Source organism: Schistocerca piceifrons, chromosome 4, assembly GCF_021461385.2.
Source record: "Schistocerca piceifrons isolate TAMUIC-IGC-003096 chromosome 4, iqSchPice1.1, whole genome shotgun sequence".
NCBI classification, from domain to species: domain Eukaryota; kingdom Metazoa; phylum Arthropoda; class Insecta; order Orthoptera; family Acrididae; genus Schistocerca; species Schistocerca piceifrons.
The window spans coordinates 763,411,577-763,430,011 of NC_060141.1; the positions used below are offsets into that span (position 1 = coordinate 763,411,577).

The 18,435-nt window shown below is 46.4% G+C and overlaps 1 protein-coding gene across 1 annotated transcript in view; it reads left to right on the forward strand.

Moving 5' to 3' along the window:
• Window positions 1-18,435, forward strand: part of LOC124796433 (1-phosphatidylinositol 4,5-bisphosphate phosphodiesterase gamma-1) — a 248,485-nt gene that overhangs the window by 178,265 nt on the left and 51,785 nt on the right. The window contains exons 18-19 of the mRNA XM_047260620.1: window positions 8,475-8,589; window positions 13,910-14,185. Coding sequence (XP_047116576.1) covers window positions 8,475-8,589; window positions 13,910-14,185 — 391 coding nt within the window. The remainder of the gene's footprint in view (window positions 1-8,474; window positions 8,590-13,909; window positions 14,186-18,435) is intronic.

An 18,435-nucleotide genomic window follows, 5' to 3' on the forward strand; every position in this document is an offset into this window, starting at 1 on the left:
ATCATCCCCTCTCTCCCATCATCCCCTCTCTCCCATCATCCCCTCTCCCCAACATCATCCCCTCTCTCCCATCATCCCCTCTCTCCCATCATCCCCTCTCTCCCCATCATCCCACTCTCCTCCCATCATCCCCTCTCTCCCATCATCCCCTCTCTCCCATCATCCCCTCTCTCCCATCATCCCCTCTCTCCCATCATCCCCTCTCTCCCATCATCCCCCTCTCTCCCATCATCCCCTCTCTCCCATCATCCCCTCTCTCCCCATCATCCCCTCTCTCCCATCATCCCCTCTCTCCCATCATCCCCTCTCTCCCATCATCCCCTCTCTCCCATCATCCTCTCTCTCCCATCATCCCCTCTCTCCCATCATCCCCTCTCTCCCATCATCCCCTCTCTCCCATCATCCCCTCTCTCCCATCATCCCCTCTCTCCATCATCCCCTCTCTCCCATCATCCCCTCTCTCCCATCATCCCCCTCTCTCCCATCACCCCCTCTCTCCCATCAACCCCTCTCTCCCATCATCCCCTCTCTCCCATCATCCCCTCTCTCCCATCACCCCCTCTCTCCCATCACCCCCTCTCTCCCATCACCCCCCCTCTCCCATCACCCCCTCTCTCCCATCACCCCCTCTCTCCCATCACCCCCTCTCTCCCATCACCCCCTCTCTCCCATCACCCCCTCTCTCCCATCACCCCCACTCTCCCATCACCCCCTCTCCCCATCACCCCCCTCTCCCATCACCCCCTCTCTCCCATCACCCCCCTCTCCCATCACCCCCTCTCCCATCACCCCCTCTCCCCATCACCCCCCTCTCCCATCACCCCCTCTCCCATCACCCCCCTCTCCCCATCACACCCCCTCTCCCCCTCTCCCCCTCTCCCCCTCTCCCCCTCTCCCCCTCTCCCCTCTCCCCCTCTCCCCCTCTCCCCCTCTCCCCCTCTCCCCCTCTCCCCCTCTCCCCTCTCCCCTCTCCCCCTCTCCCCCTCTCCCCCTCTCCCCCTCTCCCCCTCTCCCCCTCTCCCCCTCTCCCCCTCTCCCCTCTCCCATCATCCCCTCTCCCCCTCTCCCATCATCCCCTCTCCCCCTCTCCCCTCTCCCCCTCTCCCCCTCTCCCATCATCCCCTCTCCCCCCCTCTCCCATCATCCCCTCTCCCCCTCTCCCCCTCTCCCATCATCCCCTCTCCCCCTCCTCTCCCCCTCTCCCATCATCCCCCTCTCCCCTCTCCCCCTCTCCCATCATCCCCTCTCCCCCTCTCCCCCTCTCCCATCATCCCCTCTCCCCCTCTCCCCCCTCTCCCATCATCCCCTCTCCCCCTCTCCCCCTCTCCCATCATCCCCTCTCCCCCTCTCCCCCTCTCCCATCATCCCCTCTCCCCCCTCTCCCCCTCTCCCATCATCCCCTCTCCCCCTCTCCCCCTCTCCCATCATCCCCTCTCTCCCTCTCCCCTCTCCCATCATCCCCTCTCTCCCTCTCCCTCTCCCCCTCTCCCATCATCCCCTCTCTCTCTCCCCCATCATCCCCTCTCTCCCATCATCCCCTCTCTCCCATCATCCCCTCTCCCATCATCCCCCTCCCATCATCCCCTCTCCCATCATCCCCTCTCCCATCATCCCCTCTCCCCCTCTCCCATCATCCCCTCTCCCCCTCTCCCATCATCCCCTCTCCCCCTCTCCCATCATCCCCTCTCCCCCTCTCCCATCATCCCCTCTCCCCCTCTCCCATCATCCCCTCTCCCCCTCTCCCATCATCCCCTCTCCCCCTCTCCCATCATCCCCTCTCCCCCTCTCCCATCATCCCCTCTCCCCCTCTCCCATCATCCCCTCTCCCCCTCTCCCATCCATCCCCCTCTCCCCCTCCCATCATCCCCTCTCCCCCTCTCCCATCATCCCCTCTCCCCCTCTCCCATCATCCCCTCTCCCCCTCTCCCATCATCCCCTCTCCCCCTCTCCCATCATCCCCTCTCCCCCTCTCCCATCATCCCCTCTCCCCCTCTCCCATCATCCCCTCTCCCCCCTCTCCCCTCTCCCCCTCTCCCATCATCCCCTCTCCCCCTCTCCCCCTCTCCCATCATCCCCTCTCCCCCTCTCCCCCTCTCCCATCATCCCCTCTCCCCCTCTCCCCCTCTCCCATCATCCCCTCTCCCATCATCCCCTCTCCCATCATCCCCTCTCCCATCATCCCCTCTCCCATCATCCCCTCTCCCCCTCTCCCCCCTCTCCCATCATCCCCTCTCCCCCTCTCCCCCCTCTCCCATCGTCCCCTCTCCCCCTCTCCCATCGTCCCCTCTCCCCCCTCTCCCATCGTCCCATCTCCCCCCTCTCCCATCGTCCCATCTCCCCCCTCTCCCATCGTCCCATCTCCCCCCTCTCCCAGCGTCCCATCTCCCCCCTCTCCCAGCGTCCCATCTCCCCCCTCTCCCAGCGTCCCATCTCCCCCCTCTCCCAGCGTCCCATCTCCCCCCTCTCCCATCTCCCCCCTCTCCCATCTCCCCCCTCTCCCATCTCCCCCCATCTACATCTACATCTACATTGATACTCCGCAAGCCACCCAACGGTGTGTGGCGGAGGGCACTTTACGTGCCACTGTCATTACCTCCCTTTCCTGTTCCAGTCGCGTATGGTTCGCGGGAAGAACGACTGTCTGAAAGCCTCCGTGCGCGCTCTAATCTCTCTAATTTTACATTCGTGATCTCCTCGGGAAGTATAAGTAGGGGGAAGCAATATATTCGATACCTCATCCAGAAACGCACCCTCTCGAAAACCTGGCGAGCAAGCTACACCGCAATGCAGAGCGCCTCTCTTGCAGAGTCCTGCCACTTGAGTTTATTAAACATCTCCGTAACGCTATCACGGTTACCAAATAACCCAGTGACGAAACGCGCCGCTCTTCTTTGGATCTTCTCTATCTCCTCCGTCAACCCGACCTGGTACGGATCCCACACTGATGAGCAATACTCAAGTATAGGTCGAACGAGTGTTTTGTAAGCCACCTCCTTTGTTGATGGACTACATTTTCTAAGCACTCTCCCAATGAATCTCAACCTGGTACCCCGCCTTACCAACAATTAGTTTTATATGATCATTCCACTTCAAATCGTTCCGTACGCATACTCCCAGATATTTTACAGAAGTAACTGCTACCAGTGTTTGTTCTGCTATCATATAATCATACAATAAAGGATCCTTCTTTCTATGTATTCGCAATACATTACATTTGTCTATGTTAAGGGTCAGTTGCCACTCCCTGCACCAAGTGCCTATCCGCTGCAGATCTTCCTGTATTTCGCTACAATTTTCTAATGCAGCAACTTCTCTGTATACTACAGCATCATCCGCGAAAAGCCGCATGGAACTTCCGACACTATCTACTAAGTCATTTATATATATTGTGAAAAGCAATGGTCCCATAACACTCCCCTGTGGCACGCCAGAGGTTACTTTAACGTCTGTAGACGTCTCTCCATTGATAACAACATGCTGTGTTCTGTTTGCTAAAAACTCTTCAATCCAGCCACACACCTGGTCTGATAGTCCTTAGGCTCTTACTTTGTTTATCAGGCGACAGTGCGGAACTGTATCGAACGCCTTCCGGAAGTCAAGAAAAATAGCATCTACCTGGGAGCCTGTATCTAATATTTTCTGGGTCTCATGAACAAATAAGGCGAGTTGGGTCTCACACGATCGCTGTTTCCGGAATCCATGTTGATTCCTACATAGTAGATTCTGGGTTTCCAGAAATGACATGATACGCGAGCAAAAAACATGTTCTAAAATTCTACAAGAGATCGACGTAAGAGATATAGGTCTATAGTTTTGCGCATCTGCTCGACGACCCTTCTTGAAGACTGGGACTATCTGTGCTCTTTTCCAATCATTTGGAACCCTCCGTTCCTCTAGAGACTTGCGGTACACGGCTGTTAGAAGGGGGCAAGTTCTTTCGCGTACTCTGTGTAGAATCGAATTGGTATCCCGTCAGGTCCAGTGGACTTTCCTCTATTGAGTGATTCCAGTTGCTTTTCTATTCCTTGGACACTTATTTCGATGTCAGCCATTTTTTCGTTTGTGCGAGGATTTAGAGAAGGAACTGCAGTGCGGTCTTCCTCTGTGAAACAGCTTTGGAAAAAGGTGTTTAGTATTTCAGCTTTACGCGTGTCATCTTCTGTTTCAATGCCATCATCATCCCGTAGTGTCTGGATATGCTGTTTCGAGCCACTTACTGATTTAACGTAAGACCAGAACTTCCTAGGATTTTCTGTCAAGTCGGTACGTAGAATTTTACTTTCGAATTCAATGAACGCTTCACGCATAGCCCTCCTTACGCTAACTTTGACATCGTTTAGCTTCTGTTTGTCTGAGAGGTTTTGGCTGCGTTTAAACTTGGAGTGGAGCTCTCTTTGCTTTCGCAGTAGTTTCCTAACTTTGTTGTTGTACCACGGTGGGTTTTTCCCGTCCCTCACAGTTTTACTCGGCACGTACCTGTCTAAAACGCATTTTACGATTGCCTTGAACTTTTTCCATAAACACTCAACATTGTCAGTGTCGGAACAGAAATTTTCGTTTTGATCTGTTAGGTAGTCTGAAATCTGCCTTCTATTACTCTTGCTAAACAGATAAACCTTCCTCCCTTTTTTTATATTCCTATTAACTTCCATATTCAGGGATGCTGCAACGGCCTTATGATCACTGATTCCCTGTTCTGTACATACAGATTCGAAAAGTTCGGGTCTGTTTGTTATCAGTAGGTCCAATATGTTATCTCCACGAGTCGGTTCTCTGTTTAATTGCTCGAGGTAATTTTCGGATAGTGCACTCAGTATAATGTCACTCGATGCTCTGTCCCTACCACCCGTCCTAAACATCTGAGTGTCCCAGTCTATATCTGGTAAATTGAAATCTCCACCTAAGACTATAACATGCTGAGAAAATTTATGTGAAATGTACTCCAAATTTTCTCTCAGTTGTTCTGCCACTAATGCTGCTGAGTCGGGAGGTCGGTAAAAGGAGCCAATTATTAACCTAGTTCGGTTGTTTAGTGTAACCTCCACCCATAATAATTCACAGGAACTATCCACTTCTACTTCACTACAGGATAAACTACTACTAACAGCGATGAACACTCCACCACCGGTTGCATGCAATCTATCCTTTCTAAACACCGTCTGTACCTTTGTAAAAATTTCTGCAGAATTTATCTCTGGCTTAAGCCAGCTTTCTGTACCTATAACGATTTCAGCTTCGGTGCTTTCTATCAGCGCTTGAAGTTCCGGTACTTTACCAACGCAGCTTCGACAGTTGACAATTACAATACCAATTGCTGCTTGGTCCCCGCATGTCCTGACTTTGCCCCGCACCCGTTGAGGCTGTTGCCCTTTCTGTACTTGCCCAAGGCCATCTAACCTAAAAAACCGCCCAGCCCACGCCACACAACCCCTGCTACCCGTGTAGCCGCTTGTTGCGTGTAGTGGACTCCTGACCTATCCAGCGGAACCCGAAACCCCACCACCCTATGGCGCAAGTCGAGGAATCTGCAGCCCATACGGTCGCAGAACCGTCTCAGCCTCTGATTCAGACCCTCCACTCGGCTCTGTACCAAAGGTCCGCAGTCAGTCCTGTCGACGATGCTGCAGATGGTGAGCTCTGCTTTCATCCCGCTAGCGAGACTGGCAGTCTTCACCAAATCAGATAGCCGCCGGAAGCCAGAGAGGATTTCCTCCGATCCATAGCGACACACATCATTGGTGCCGACATGAGCGACCACCTGCAGATGGGTGCACCCTGTACCCTTCATGGCATCCGGAAGGACCCTTTCCACATCTGGAATGACTCCCCCCGGTATGCACACGGAGTGCACATTGGTTTTCTTCCCCTCTCTTGCTGCCATTTCCCTAAGGGGCCCCATTACGCGCCTGACGTTGGAGCTCCCAACTACCAGTAAGCCCACCCTCTGCGACTGCCCGGATCTTGCAGACTGAGGGGCAACCTCTGGAACAGGACAAGCAGCCATGTCAGGCCGAAGATCAGTATCAGCCTGAGACAGAGCCTGAAACCGGTTCGTCAGACAAACTGGAGAGGCTTTCCGTTCAGCCCTCCGGAATGTCTTTTGCCTCCTGCCACACCTTGAAACGACCTCCCACTCTACCACAGGTGAGGGATCAGCCTCAATGCGGGCAGTATCCCGGGCAACCACAGTCGTAGTCCGATCAGGGGATGCGTGGGACGAGCTGGCCGTCCCCGACAAACCCCCATCCCGACCCCCACAGTGATGCCCATTGGCAACAGCCTCAAGCTGTGTGACCGAAGCCAACACTGCCTGAAGCTGGGAGCGAAGGGATGCCAACTCAGCCTGCATCCGAACACAGCAGTTGCAGTCCCCCCCTCTCCCATCTCCCCCCTCTCCCATCTCCCCCCTCTCCCATCTCCCCCCTCTCCCATCTCCCCCCTCTCCCATCTCCCCCCTCTCCCATCTCCCCCCTCTCCCATCTCCCCCCTCTCCCATCTCCCCCCTCTCCCATCTCCCCCCTCTCCCATCTCCCCCCTCTCCCATCTCCCCCCTCTCCCATCTCCCCCCTCTCCCATCTCCCCCCTCTCCCATCTCCCCCCTCTCCCATCTCCCCCCTCTCCCATCTCCCCCCTCTCCCATCTCCCCCCTCTCCCATCTCCCCCCTCTCCCATCTCCCCCCTCTCCCATCTCCCCCCTCTCCCATCTCCCCCCTCTCCCATCTCCCCCCTCTCCCATCTCCCCCCTCTCCCATCTCCCCCCTCTCCCATCTCCCCCCTCTCCCATCTCCCCCCTCTCCCATCTCCCCCCTCTCCCATCTCCCCCCTCTCCCATCTCCCCCCTCTCCCATCTCCCCCCTCTCCCATCTCCCCCCTCTCCCATCTCCCCCCTCTCCCATCTCCCCCCTCTCCCATCTCCCCCCTCTCCCATCTCCCCCCTCTCCCATCTCCCCCCTCTCCCATCTCCCCCCTCTCCCATCTCCCCCCTCTCCCATCTCCCCCCTCTCCCATCGCCCCCCTCTCCCATCGCCCCCCTCTCCCATCTCCCCCCTCTCCCATCTCCCCCCTCTCCCATCTCCCCCCTCTCCCATCTCCCCCCTCTCCCATCTCCCCCCTCTCCCATCTCCCCCCTCTCCCATCTCCCCCCTCTCCCATCTCCCCCCTCTCCCATCTCCCCCCTCTCCCATCATTACCCTCTCCCATCATTACCCTCTCCCCCCTCTCCCCCCTCTCCCATCATTACCCTCTCCCCCCTCTCCCCCCCTCTCCCATCATTACCCTCTCCCCCCTCTCCCATCATTACCCTCTCCCCCCTCTCCCATCATTACCCTCTCCCCCCTCTCCCCCCCTCTCCCATCATTACCCTCTCCCCCCTCTCCCCCCCTCTCCCCCCCCTCTCCCCCCTCTCCCATCATTACCCTCTCCCCCCCTCTCCCATCATTACCCTCTCCCCCCCTCTCCCATCATTACCCTCTCCCCCCGTCTCCCCCTTTCCCATCATTACCCTCTCCCCCCGTCTCCCCCTTTCCCATCATCCCCCACTCCCTTCCTCCCCTATCCTCCCCCCACTCCCTTCCTCCCCATCTCTCTTTCTGTCCGCCCTCCTTGTCCTTTTCAACTCCACCATCCTCTCCTTGCCCCCTCCCTCTCCACACTTCTTCCATTCTCTGTGTCTCTTATATGATACACCCTCGGAACTCCTTTCAACTTGTTGTGCGGCTACTGACTCATCTACCCCACTACACTCTCATTGCCCCGTGTGTCCATCCCTACACTCTCCCCACCTTTATCAGGCCAAGCAACTGCTCACAATCAGTTTCACTGTGGGAGGGTGCATTCGGGCGTGTCTATGTTGTTTTCTGTTATGTGTGTGACACTTCATTCAGCTATAGGTGAGTGATTTAGATATTGTTTCACCCAGGAATTTCCATTTTTGTTATAATTTAGGTGTGTGGGTAACAACTAGCTGGATAATAGAGGTGTTGAGTCATGTATAACCACTGGAATCTACTAACTTTTGGATGAATTCTCCTTTGAGGTAGTTTGCGCGCGCGCACACACACACACACACACACACACACACACACACACACACACACACGGGCAATTATATTGTGCTGGCTGTATACACAGTGCCTGGACTGCAATTCTGCACGTTAACGTAAGTAAGGGATTGTGTTGAATCAAGTAGGAAAGGGGAGAAAGGAAACGGGGTGGGGAAGGGTGACCACCAACTTGGAGGGAGGTAGCAGGTGCACTAGATAGGAATGTGGGAGGGAGATGCAGCACGTCACTGTATACAAGTGCGACATGTTGGTACCGTCAAGTAAGTAAACATGAATCATATCAGGTATGCTTTCAAGAAGTTTTCTTCCTAACTGCACGAATTTTTACTTCAGTTGCGGAATTTAAAGTAAAAGAACTCTTATTTTTAATTTCTTCAATTTATTTATTTTTTATTTTTGTTATTTTTACAGCACCAGTTCAGTAGAATTTATCCAAAAGGTCAAAGAATTGATTCCTCCAACTACATCCCTGTTCCAATGTGGAATGCTGGCAGTCAGATGGTAGCTCTTAACTATCAGACACCAGGTAAGAAATATTAAAACTTTTTATGTGCTACCAGTTTATGATTACAGATATCATTTACACTTTTGTACCCTTATCTGTGCTTACTTTCAGGTACTGTTATAATGTTTCTAGAAGTCATTCACGAGCAACAAACTTGTAGCCATTGATGGCCAGACTTCACAGAGAGAAATATTTTAAAATTTATGTGAAAGTTCCATTGAGTCTAAAAAACTGTTCCGTGATCATTGTGAGATGTGCACCACATTGGAAGGAAAAGGGGAGGGGAAGCCTTACCACTGCCACTTTTATTGGGCTTCTGATACATACATTTGTTTGTAAAATAAACAGATAGATAAGAAATCTACTCACCAAACGGTGGCAGATGAACACACGCACAAAAGGATTTAACTTTTACAGGCTTTTGGAGCAAGTGGCTCCTTCTTCTGACAGAAGAGTTGAAGTGGGAGGAAGAGCGGTGAAGGATAAGGACTGGCGAGGTTTAGGGAAAGGGGTACAGAAAAGTCACCCAGAACCCCAGGTCAGGGGAGATGTACCAGACGGGATGAGAAGGAACCTACAAACCGAGCTTGGCCAACCTCCTTAATGTCCCACAGCCTTCACCACTGCCTCTCAGACCTGTAATAACTCATAATCACAAGACCAGTAACCACAGTACAGTGTTTGTAACCTCTTGTCCAAAGCAGCTGCTCTTCCAGGACCTTTGCTGTCTCTGACAGAATTACAATGTCGTCAGCGAACCTCAAAGTTTTTGTTTCTTCTCCATTCCTACTCCGAATTTTTCTTTTGTTTCACTTACTGCTTGCTCAATACACAGATTGAATAACATCGGGGATAGGCTACAACCCTGTCTCACTCACTTCCCACCCACTGCTTCCCTTTCGTGCCCGTCGACTCTTATAACTACCATCTTGTTTCTGTACAAATTGTAAATAGCCCTTCGCTCCCTGTATTTGACCTTTGCCACTTTCAGAATTTGAAAGAAAGTATTCCAGTCAACATTGTCAAAAGCTTTCTCTCAAGTCAACAAATGCTAGAATCGTAGGTTTGCCTTTCCTTAATCTTTCTTCTAAGATAAGTCGTAGGGTCAGTATTGCCTCACGTGTTCCAACATTTATACGGAATCCAAACTGATCTTCCCCGAGGTCAGCTTGTACCAGTTTTTCCATTCGTCTGTGAAGAATTCGTGTTAGTATTTTGCAGCTGTGGCTTATTAAACTGATAGTTCGGTAATTTTCACATCTGTCAACACCTGCTTTATTTGGGATTGCAATTATTATATTCTTCTTGAAGTCAGAGGGTTTTTCACCTGTCTCATACATCTTGCTCACTAGATGGTAGAGTTTTGTTAGGCCTGGGTCTCCCAAGGCTGTCAGTAGTTCTAATGGAATGTTGTTTACTCCCAGGGCCTTGTTTTGACTTAGGTCTTTCAGTGCTCTGTCAAACTTTTCATGCAGTATCAAATCTCCTATTTCATCTTCATCTACATTCTCTTCCATTTCTATAATATTGTCCTCAAGAACATCGCCCTTGTATAGACCCTCTATATACTCCTTCCACCTTTCTGCTTTCCCTTCTTTGCTTAGAACTGGGTTTCCATCTGAGCTCTTGATATTCATGCAAGTGGTTCTCTTTTCTCCAAAGGTCTCTTTAATTTTCCTGTAGGCAATATCTAAGGGAATATAATTCAGCCGTGAAAGAACTAGCTTACAAAACAGTTGTTCAACCAATAATGGAGGACTGCTCCTCAACTTAATCGATTTGGATTAATGGAAGAGAGTGAGAAAATGCAAAAAGAAGTGAACGTTTTTCCTTATGTGATTGTTTACTCGATGCAAGAGCATTACAGGGGTGCTTATCAGACACCTCCAACAGACACCATAAGAGTAGTTTTATGCAGAGGGGAGAGGTCTGCTGTTGAAATTTTGACAGCATTGATTCTGTAAAGAATTGAAGAATATTCTACATCATGTTCCACCCACACACCATTTGAGAAGGGGCAAAATGATATTGTCATCACAAGCATCCTCCTTCACACACCATAAGGTGGTTTGCGGAGTCTAGCTGTAGCTATAGATGTAGATGAAGAAATATTTGTGTCAGTCAAGGCAACACTTGATGTGCAGATCTGCTTTTGAGCATTCACTGCAAATTGTTGGGACATGCTCATTGCAGGCCAACTTAGTAGTTTATAAAACAAACTTCAGTCATTTTGTATTTTTGTGAGACTAAACACATCAACATCATTTAACAGTTGGGCATTGAAAGAGAAATATTATTTCTCCCGATAAATGGTAGTTGCAATTCTCATGTGTTAAGTTTTCTGCAGTGCTTGAACAGTGAAATGTGTGAGTACTGTTGACAGTGACCTCATTGGAAGGAAGCATTCAGTCAGTAACAGTAACATACTAGACTGCAATAAAAGAGCAGATTTAAATTTAGACAATGCTACATGCCCTTACTAACAGCTGAAGTAGTGGCAGTATTTGTGAATTTGTTGGAAAACAAAATTAATTGGGATAATGTGCTATTGGTGACAGAGGCAAATGTAGCAAAACCAGAGACTCCACTGCAGACAAAGCTAAGAAAGTAGGACCTGCAATACTGATAAGAGATAATGAAATCCGTCACTGCATAGCCATAAGTTTTGGTAATCTGCCGTATGAAATTCTGAGTAAGTTCAAATTTTGCACAATGCTGGTTCATTTGTACAGGGTCCGGCATAAAAAACTCCCCGATTACAAAGTAACGTGCAGCGGACAGTAGAAGGAGCAGAGTGGTGGGGGGCGCGTCGTTAAGTAGCTGCCTACGTGCCGTTTTCAGTGTACGCCATGGCGTGGTCTGGTGAACATAGTGCCTTCGTAGTGGAAGATTTTATTCAAAATGGCGAATCGCCTATTAATACTGAACGTGCTTTTCGCGCTCGCTTCGCGCTCGCTTTGCGCTCGGACGACGGGACCCTGTTCCCGATAAGAAAACAATTTATTCTTGGGTTGCTAACTTTCGTGAGACAGGTTCCTCATTAAAAAGGAAACCACCTGGACGACTACGGACTGCAACAGGCCCCGGAAATGTTGATGCAGTTAGAGCTTCAGTTCAACAATCTCCTCGACGATCTGCTAAAAAGCATGCGGCAGCATTACGGATATCTGATCGAAGTGTGAGAAGAATCTTGCATCGAGATCTTAAAATGCATCCTTACAAAATTGCAACTACGCAGGAACTGAGTGAACGAGACTGTGGTGTCCGTGTAAGTTTGTGCCAAGACCTTCTTCGGAACATTCGTCCCAACGATATTGTGATTTTTTTCTGATGAAGCACACTTTCACCTTGCCGGAACAGTGAACAGCCAAAATTTCAGGTACTGGTGTGAACACAATCCCCAAGAACTTCATCAACGACCACTTCATAGCCCTAAAGTAACAGTATGGTGTGCTGTTTACAATTCCGGAGTGATCGGTCCTTACTTTTTCGAAGAAAATGACAGGAATTTAACCTTCAACAGTGAACGCTATTGTGCCATGCTCCGCGACTTTCTCCAACCGCAACTAAGGGAGCTTTTTGGTGAAATAGAGAACGTGTGGTTCCAGCAAGATGGTGCTACTGCCCACACAGCGCGGCAGTCACTGGCATTGGTGAAGGAAATGTTTCCTGGACATGTGATCTCATTGCGTGGAGACATTGGCTGGCCCCCACGATCGCCGGACTTAACGCCCTGTGATTTCTTTCTTTGGGGCTATTTAAAAGCAAAAGTTTATGAACAACGTCCACAATCTTTACGAGCCCTGAAAGAAGCAATTACACAAGAGGTTGAAGCTATTCCACCTGAAATGACTCAAAGAGTAATGAATAACTTCAGGGAAAGACTCAAACAGTGTGTCGACAGTGCAGGAAGCCATTTAAGGGATGTTTTATTTAAAAAGTAAGACCATAAGAGTATTTTCTAAAACGGCATAATATGTACTTTTATTTAGTATAAATAAAATTGTTCTACCTTATTTGGTTTTGTTTTTATTAGCTTTCCTTAAAGGGGAGGTTTTTCTGCCGGACCTTGTATTATTGTGGCACACTGAGAAACTCATTGGAAAAACTGGTTTCAACAAATGTAACCCCTATATCTTTTATTCGGAGGGCACGAATGCCTTTTGCAGCTGCACATATAATGCAGAATGAGTGACTTTGTTCTCGCGTCAGTGAATAATAATAATAATAATAATAATAATAAAAAATCACTGACTATTCTGGATGACTTATCCCAAACAGTGTTCCTGATTCTCGAGAGAGAAGTTAGTGTTAGACACTTATGTATTGTCATTGTGGTATTATCCTTGAGGTAGGTACTACTGGATACAGTAGGACTGGACAATTGTTCAGTATCTATGATGATTGGTTGTGAATATAACCATGGAAAATCAGAATGAAATAACAATATTAGTTGGGGTAGGTTGTTATTACCACATAGAGGAGGCAACAAGCAGTGAACAGGCACATTTAAATGTAGACTAGACTATTGGACAAATTTCCTTCTTCAGATTCAGAAAAACACACATGGTCATTGTCATCTGAGGGCTGACTAAATATGAAGGGGAGTTTAGTTTGGTAGCATGTTTTTGAATGTGCCTATCTTTTACTCAATACTTTCCCTGTGTCAGTGATGATAATTTCAAGTGAGTGTATATTTAGTGTGATGCTATGCAAACAAAATTTTAAAAACTGACATGCACCCTTACCAACAGTGCTAGTGGTATTAATTTTATGGGAATTAACACATCTGTACTTATAAACTCAATCACAGTGGATGCTGTTTAAACGAGCCTGAGTGCAGAGGCTTGTATGATACCATGTGCTCCTGATGAATTTTTGTAAATATGCTTGACAATATTCTGAGGCAGAAATTGTGTAGTTATACAATGAATAAATTTAAAAAAGACAAAACACTTCGCAGGTGACATTAAACCATTTAAACCTCCTCCATGCAGTGAGCAGAAATCTATCCAAATTCACACAGTTGTGAATGCTATATTTATCAATATTTAAATCCTACAATCAGATGGAATATTAAGTAAGCAAATTTGGAATGTTACCAAGAATTTTTTGTGGAAGAAACAAATAAAAATTCAATACTCCCAATGTAATTGACAGATGTAAGACATTCATCCCATTGATTGAACAAGTTTTTAGCTGTTTTGGCCAGTCTTCACTTTTGTTCCATTTAAATATCTCACACATTTTCCCTTGATAACAATCAGTTACAGACATAATTAACAATTAAGTGTGATTTTTGATGTGTTGTTGTTGTTCAGTGCTTTTTGTTCTGTTGCAGATAAAGCAATGCAGCTGAATCAAGGAAAATTTCGTCAGAATGGGTTCTGTGGATATTTACTACGGCCTGATTTCATGTTCCTTGAAGACTTTGACCCATATGATAAGAAAACTTTAGTTGGAGTAGATCCACTGAATATTTCTGTACGTGTAATTTGTGCACGCCATCTCAGCAAATGGGGTAAAGGAAGGGCAAGAGGGACTGTTAGTCCTTTTGTTGAAATTGAAGTGATTGGTGCGGACTTTGATAACAAAAGCAGGAACACTCAACCAGTTTGTAAGTATTTCATGTTTTTGTTAGTCTATAACAGAGGTGGGACCTGATCTGCTTGTGATACTGCCCACGAGCATGTGTATTTCTATGTAGAAATGATGCACGTACAGTTTGCACTTCCTTACTTGCAAACTGCACTGAAGCCTAGACTCCGTTCATCATAAGAATAAACCTCATGCAAACATTACACTATGTATTCTTCCGCGTTTGCTGGAACCTCATTGGATTTCATTGCACGTGGAGCAGAAGCCAATCTGTCTAGAGTACAGTCAAGTACTAAAATGAGGATACATTTTTTGCTGTGCGTAATGCGTACACCGACTCAGCAATAATACGGGACAACTGCTCTAATGGCGCATATAACTTGGAAAGCACAAGCCAGCCACCTGGTCCAACTAACCTGCAGTGATGTTAACAGTTGTAGTAAAGACGTAACAAGAGACGAGCAGAGAACAATATAGCCCTGAATGTCATTTGAATATTGAACAATAGAAAGTAATGGTAAAGCTCAGATGATATGCTTCTTATGTGATCTGAAGAAAAAATGCTACTGATATTAGCTAACATAGAACTGTAATTAAAAACAAGAGTGATGAAAATTCCTGACTTTAAAGTGCACTGCTGGGATTTCACCATGTAGTTAAATATTGAAGCCACTGAAGGTATTACAGTCAGTCGTCTGGTAATCTCTGAACTTCTTCCATGTTGGACTCCACAGAAAGTGATACATTTCAGTACTGCTGCGCTGATAGTGAGGTGATCAACAACAGAATCCCAAGCCACCAAAATGTCCACATTTCCTCCTCCTCCTCTTCCTTTCTTTTATGACATGCAGTTCTGCATTTTGCCATTGTTTGGCAGTGACATGTCACAAAGGTTCATGCACTGGTTCCAGTAAGTGTGGCAACTTAAATATCATGTTGTTTCTAACGACAAATCTCTTAACTTGTCTCCAGATCAGTTCTATTGGGTTCAGATAGTAATGATACGGTGACAACTGATAAAATGCAGCTTTTTGTACCGTGTACTCAACACCATGAAAATTGTTTTCTGTGTTTCTCCAGCGCTTAGCCCTCTGGCTCGTGTGAGACCACATCAGTGGTATAAAACAGTGTGCGTATTCAAACAAAGAGCTTTTGATTTTTCATTTATCTCCAAAAAATTTAATTGTGTAATGTTTTCTTAACTTCAAAATCTCTAACAATCTTTTATAATATATCAATAATTAAGAATGTGTATTTGCAATGAAAACCAGAAATCTGCATGTGATATGTAATTAGAAATCAGAAGGCGTGCATTTTCCTTGGGGAAAAAAAATTATGATTGGGTATGAGTTAATTGCCACATGTTGATAAATTTCGTATATAAATGACTTATGTATCCATACGGAACAAAAAATAAATATAATAAATGTTGCCCCCCAACGCGTCTTGAAACACGGCCAATGAACCCGTTCTGTTGTCAAACAATGTCTCTACTGACTATGCCAAGATTAGAGCTACCATGTTCTGTGTTATATATTTATGTATATTGTATCATATTTCTCAGCAAATGTCAAAGCTCATTTTTCTCTGTAATTTTGTGAAAAACATTAAGGACAACTTGTTTCTAGCCATTAACAGTGTTCCATGCACGGATTTCACTATGAAGCAGGAAGCAGTGCCATCCATTTTCATGGGACGTATGGACAGTGAGACAATCAGGGCACAAGTAGCACTTACATAGACTGTGACTGTAGACGATTTTTGAAATAAAAATTACGTACCTAAAGTATGATTAAGAAATATGTTGAAGGCTGTTAATACATCAGAATGTTTTAGAGTTTGATTTACAGTGACATAGTAGTAAGATATCTAATACACAAGTTGGACCTACTTCCAAGAGCGGAACAGCACCATTGTGCAAGAGCTACGGCTGCTGGCCAATCATTGTGTTTGTGTTTGTTTACATCAGGTTTACTCTTATGATGAACGGATTGTAGTGACAGTACAAACTTGACAGCTCATGCTCAAGTTTGTTGTTATGTTAGAAGTATTCCTTACATTGTCATAATTATTATAATATAACAGTTTAATGAGTACTTGTGATAGAACATACAGGACATCTATCAAAGGAATCCCTGATTTCATAATTAAATATCTTGTTAACTAAAATCAATAGACGAGTGTAACAGATGGTATGTTTATTGTGAAAGCTGTAAGAATTTTGTGCAGAAATTTTGAAACAGTTTAAAAAACTGCTAACATGTGGCCTTGCAGTTGCAATACATAATGCCTGTGAATAGTGCACCACAGCTCCGAGCTATCAGTTCCAATGTTGAAATGTGAAAGGAGCTTAGTGTACTGCAGGAAAAGGTTGAAATCGTGTATTCCATTGAACAGTGTGTTTCTGATACTGGAATACCACAGGTCAGAACACAGTCCTACAGCAACAAGGTGTAGTTTTCAAACATGATTTAATGTTCCAAAAGGACCTAATGCAAAAGCCATTAGCAAGTGTTTTGCCAATTTCCAATGGACAGGCAGCATGGCTGATAATCTAACAGGGAAAGTTGGCCCCAGGCAAGATGTAGTTACTCATGAAAATATCACCACATTTTCTGGACATATTCAGCAAAACCCAAGGAAATCTCTCTGAAGAATTGCAGCAGAGATTGGTTTGAAGCATTCCAGCACACAGAAAATACTGAGACAGAGCTTACACGCGTTTCCATTCAAAATCCAAAGCCACGATGCATACCTGTATGAGCTGTGTGACAAGGGGCTTACTTTTCAGATCAGATTCTCACAGTGATTAATAATGAAGGATTTGATGTCGACTGCTTTTGGTTCGCAGATTAAGCACACTTCTACCCAAGTGGAGCAGTGAATAAACAAAAGAGGCAGTTTTGGGGTTCCTAAAGCTCTCTTTGTGTGAAGTGAAACTACTGTATTCTTTCTAAGGTACTGTTTCAGCTGTGGTATGCAGCAGAGGCATTATTGGTCCATTTTTCATGCAAGAAATTATCACTGGTAGATGTTACTTTGCAATTTTGGTACTGCTGGTCACCACAAAGCTAACGTTGAGGGTAAATGGGACACCAAGTGGTTTGTGCAAAATGCTGCCAGACCACATCACACCAAACAGTTGTTTTGCTTGCTTTATGAATACTTTGGGAATAGAATCATTGCAGTGAATTACTGCAAATTTCATTGCATAGGGATGCATTGGCCTCCATATTTGCCTGATCTGACTCCTTCTGACTACCGTATTTACTCGAATCGAAGCCGCACCTGAAAAATGAGACTCTAAATCAAGGCAAAAAAAAATTTCCCGTATCTAAGCCGCACCTGAAATTTGAGACTCGAAATTCAAGGGAGAGAAGTTATAAGCCGCACCTCCAAATCGAAACAAAGTTGGTCCATTGTAATATGAGACACAATTTAGGTCAAATGAATGACGATACAGCTACAGTAGTTTGGTTCGAGTTGTAAGCTTAGCAGTTAAGCTTTACCAGGTAGCCATTGCTAAGTGTCAGGCACTCCGTCCGTATTTATACGGGTACTCTTCCATTTTCATGTGCTTCATCTGGTTTGAATTGATAGCTTATTTTTCTTTGATCTGATAAGTGCCATTCTCTTTGTTATAGGTGTTTACTTCACTCTAAGCTGAAAATGCATTACTGTACTGTGTCATGCATTGTTTGTCGCATTCTGATAATGAGCGTTTACGACCTGTCGCCTCTCGCGGCATGGCTTGCTTTTATGCACACTACCTCCGCTTACAATTAAAAAAAAGAGAGGAATCATCTCATTAACGAAACAATAGCAAGAGACTGCTATTTGTTGTTACTTACACTGCTGCTTTCTTTGATAATGATCAACAAGCACCAAATAATAGACTGCGTATGATAGATGATGTTCTGAACGAGGGTCTAGCGAAAATTTTTCTCCATTTGAAAATCTTTGCAGACGCCTCTTTAGTACATTGCATTCTGTACAGAAATTAGAGTCATTTTAGATTTAAAAATCTAGTCAATTGCCATGCTTCATTTCTGAGTGTATCACTATTAGGCATAAGAATAATACAAATATAAACATGACCCGATATGTATATTCTTTAGCATTTGCTGTTCTTTCACTCTAGTTTCGTAGTTTATTAGGCAGACAGGATTTAAATGAGATAGCAGCACACACGAAAGAATACATGGCAAAATGTTTATATTCGTATTATGCTTATGGTGAAGAGAATACTGCATGTGATTCACAATACAT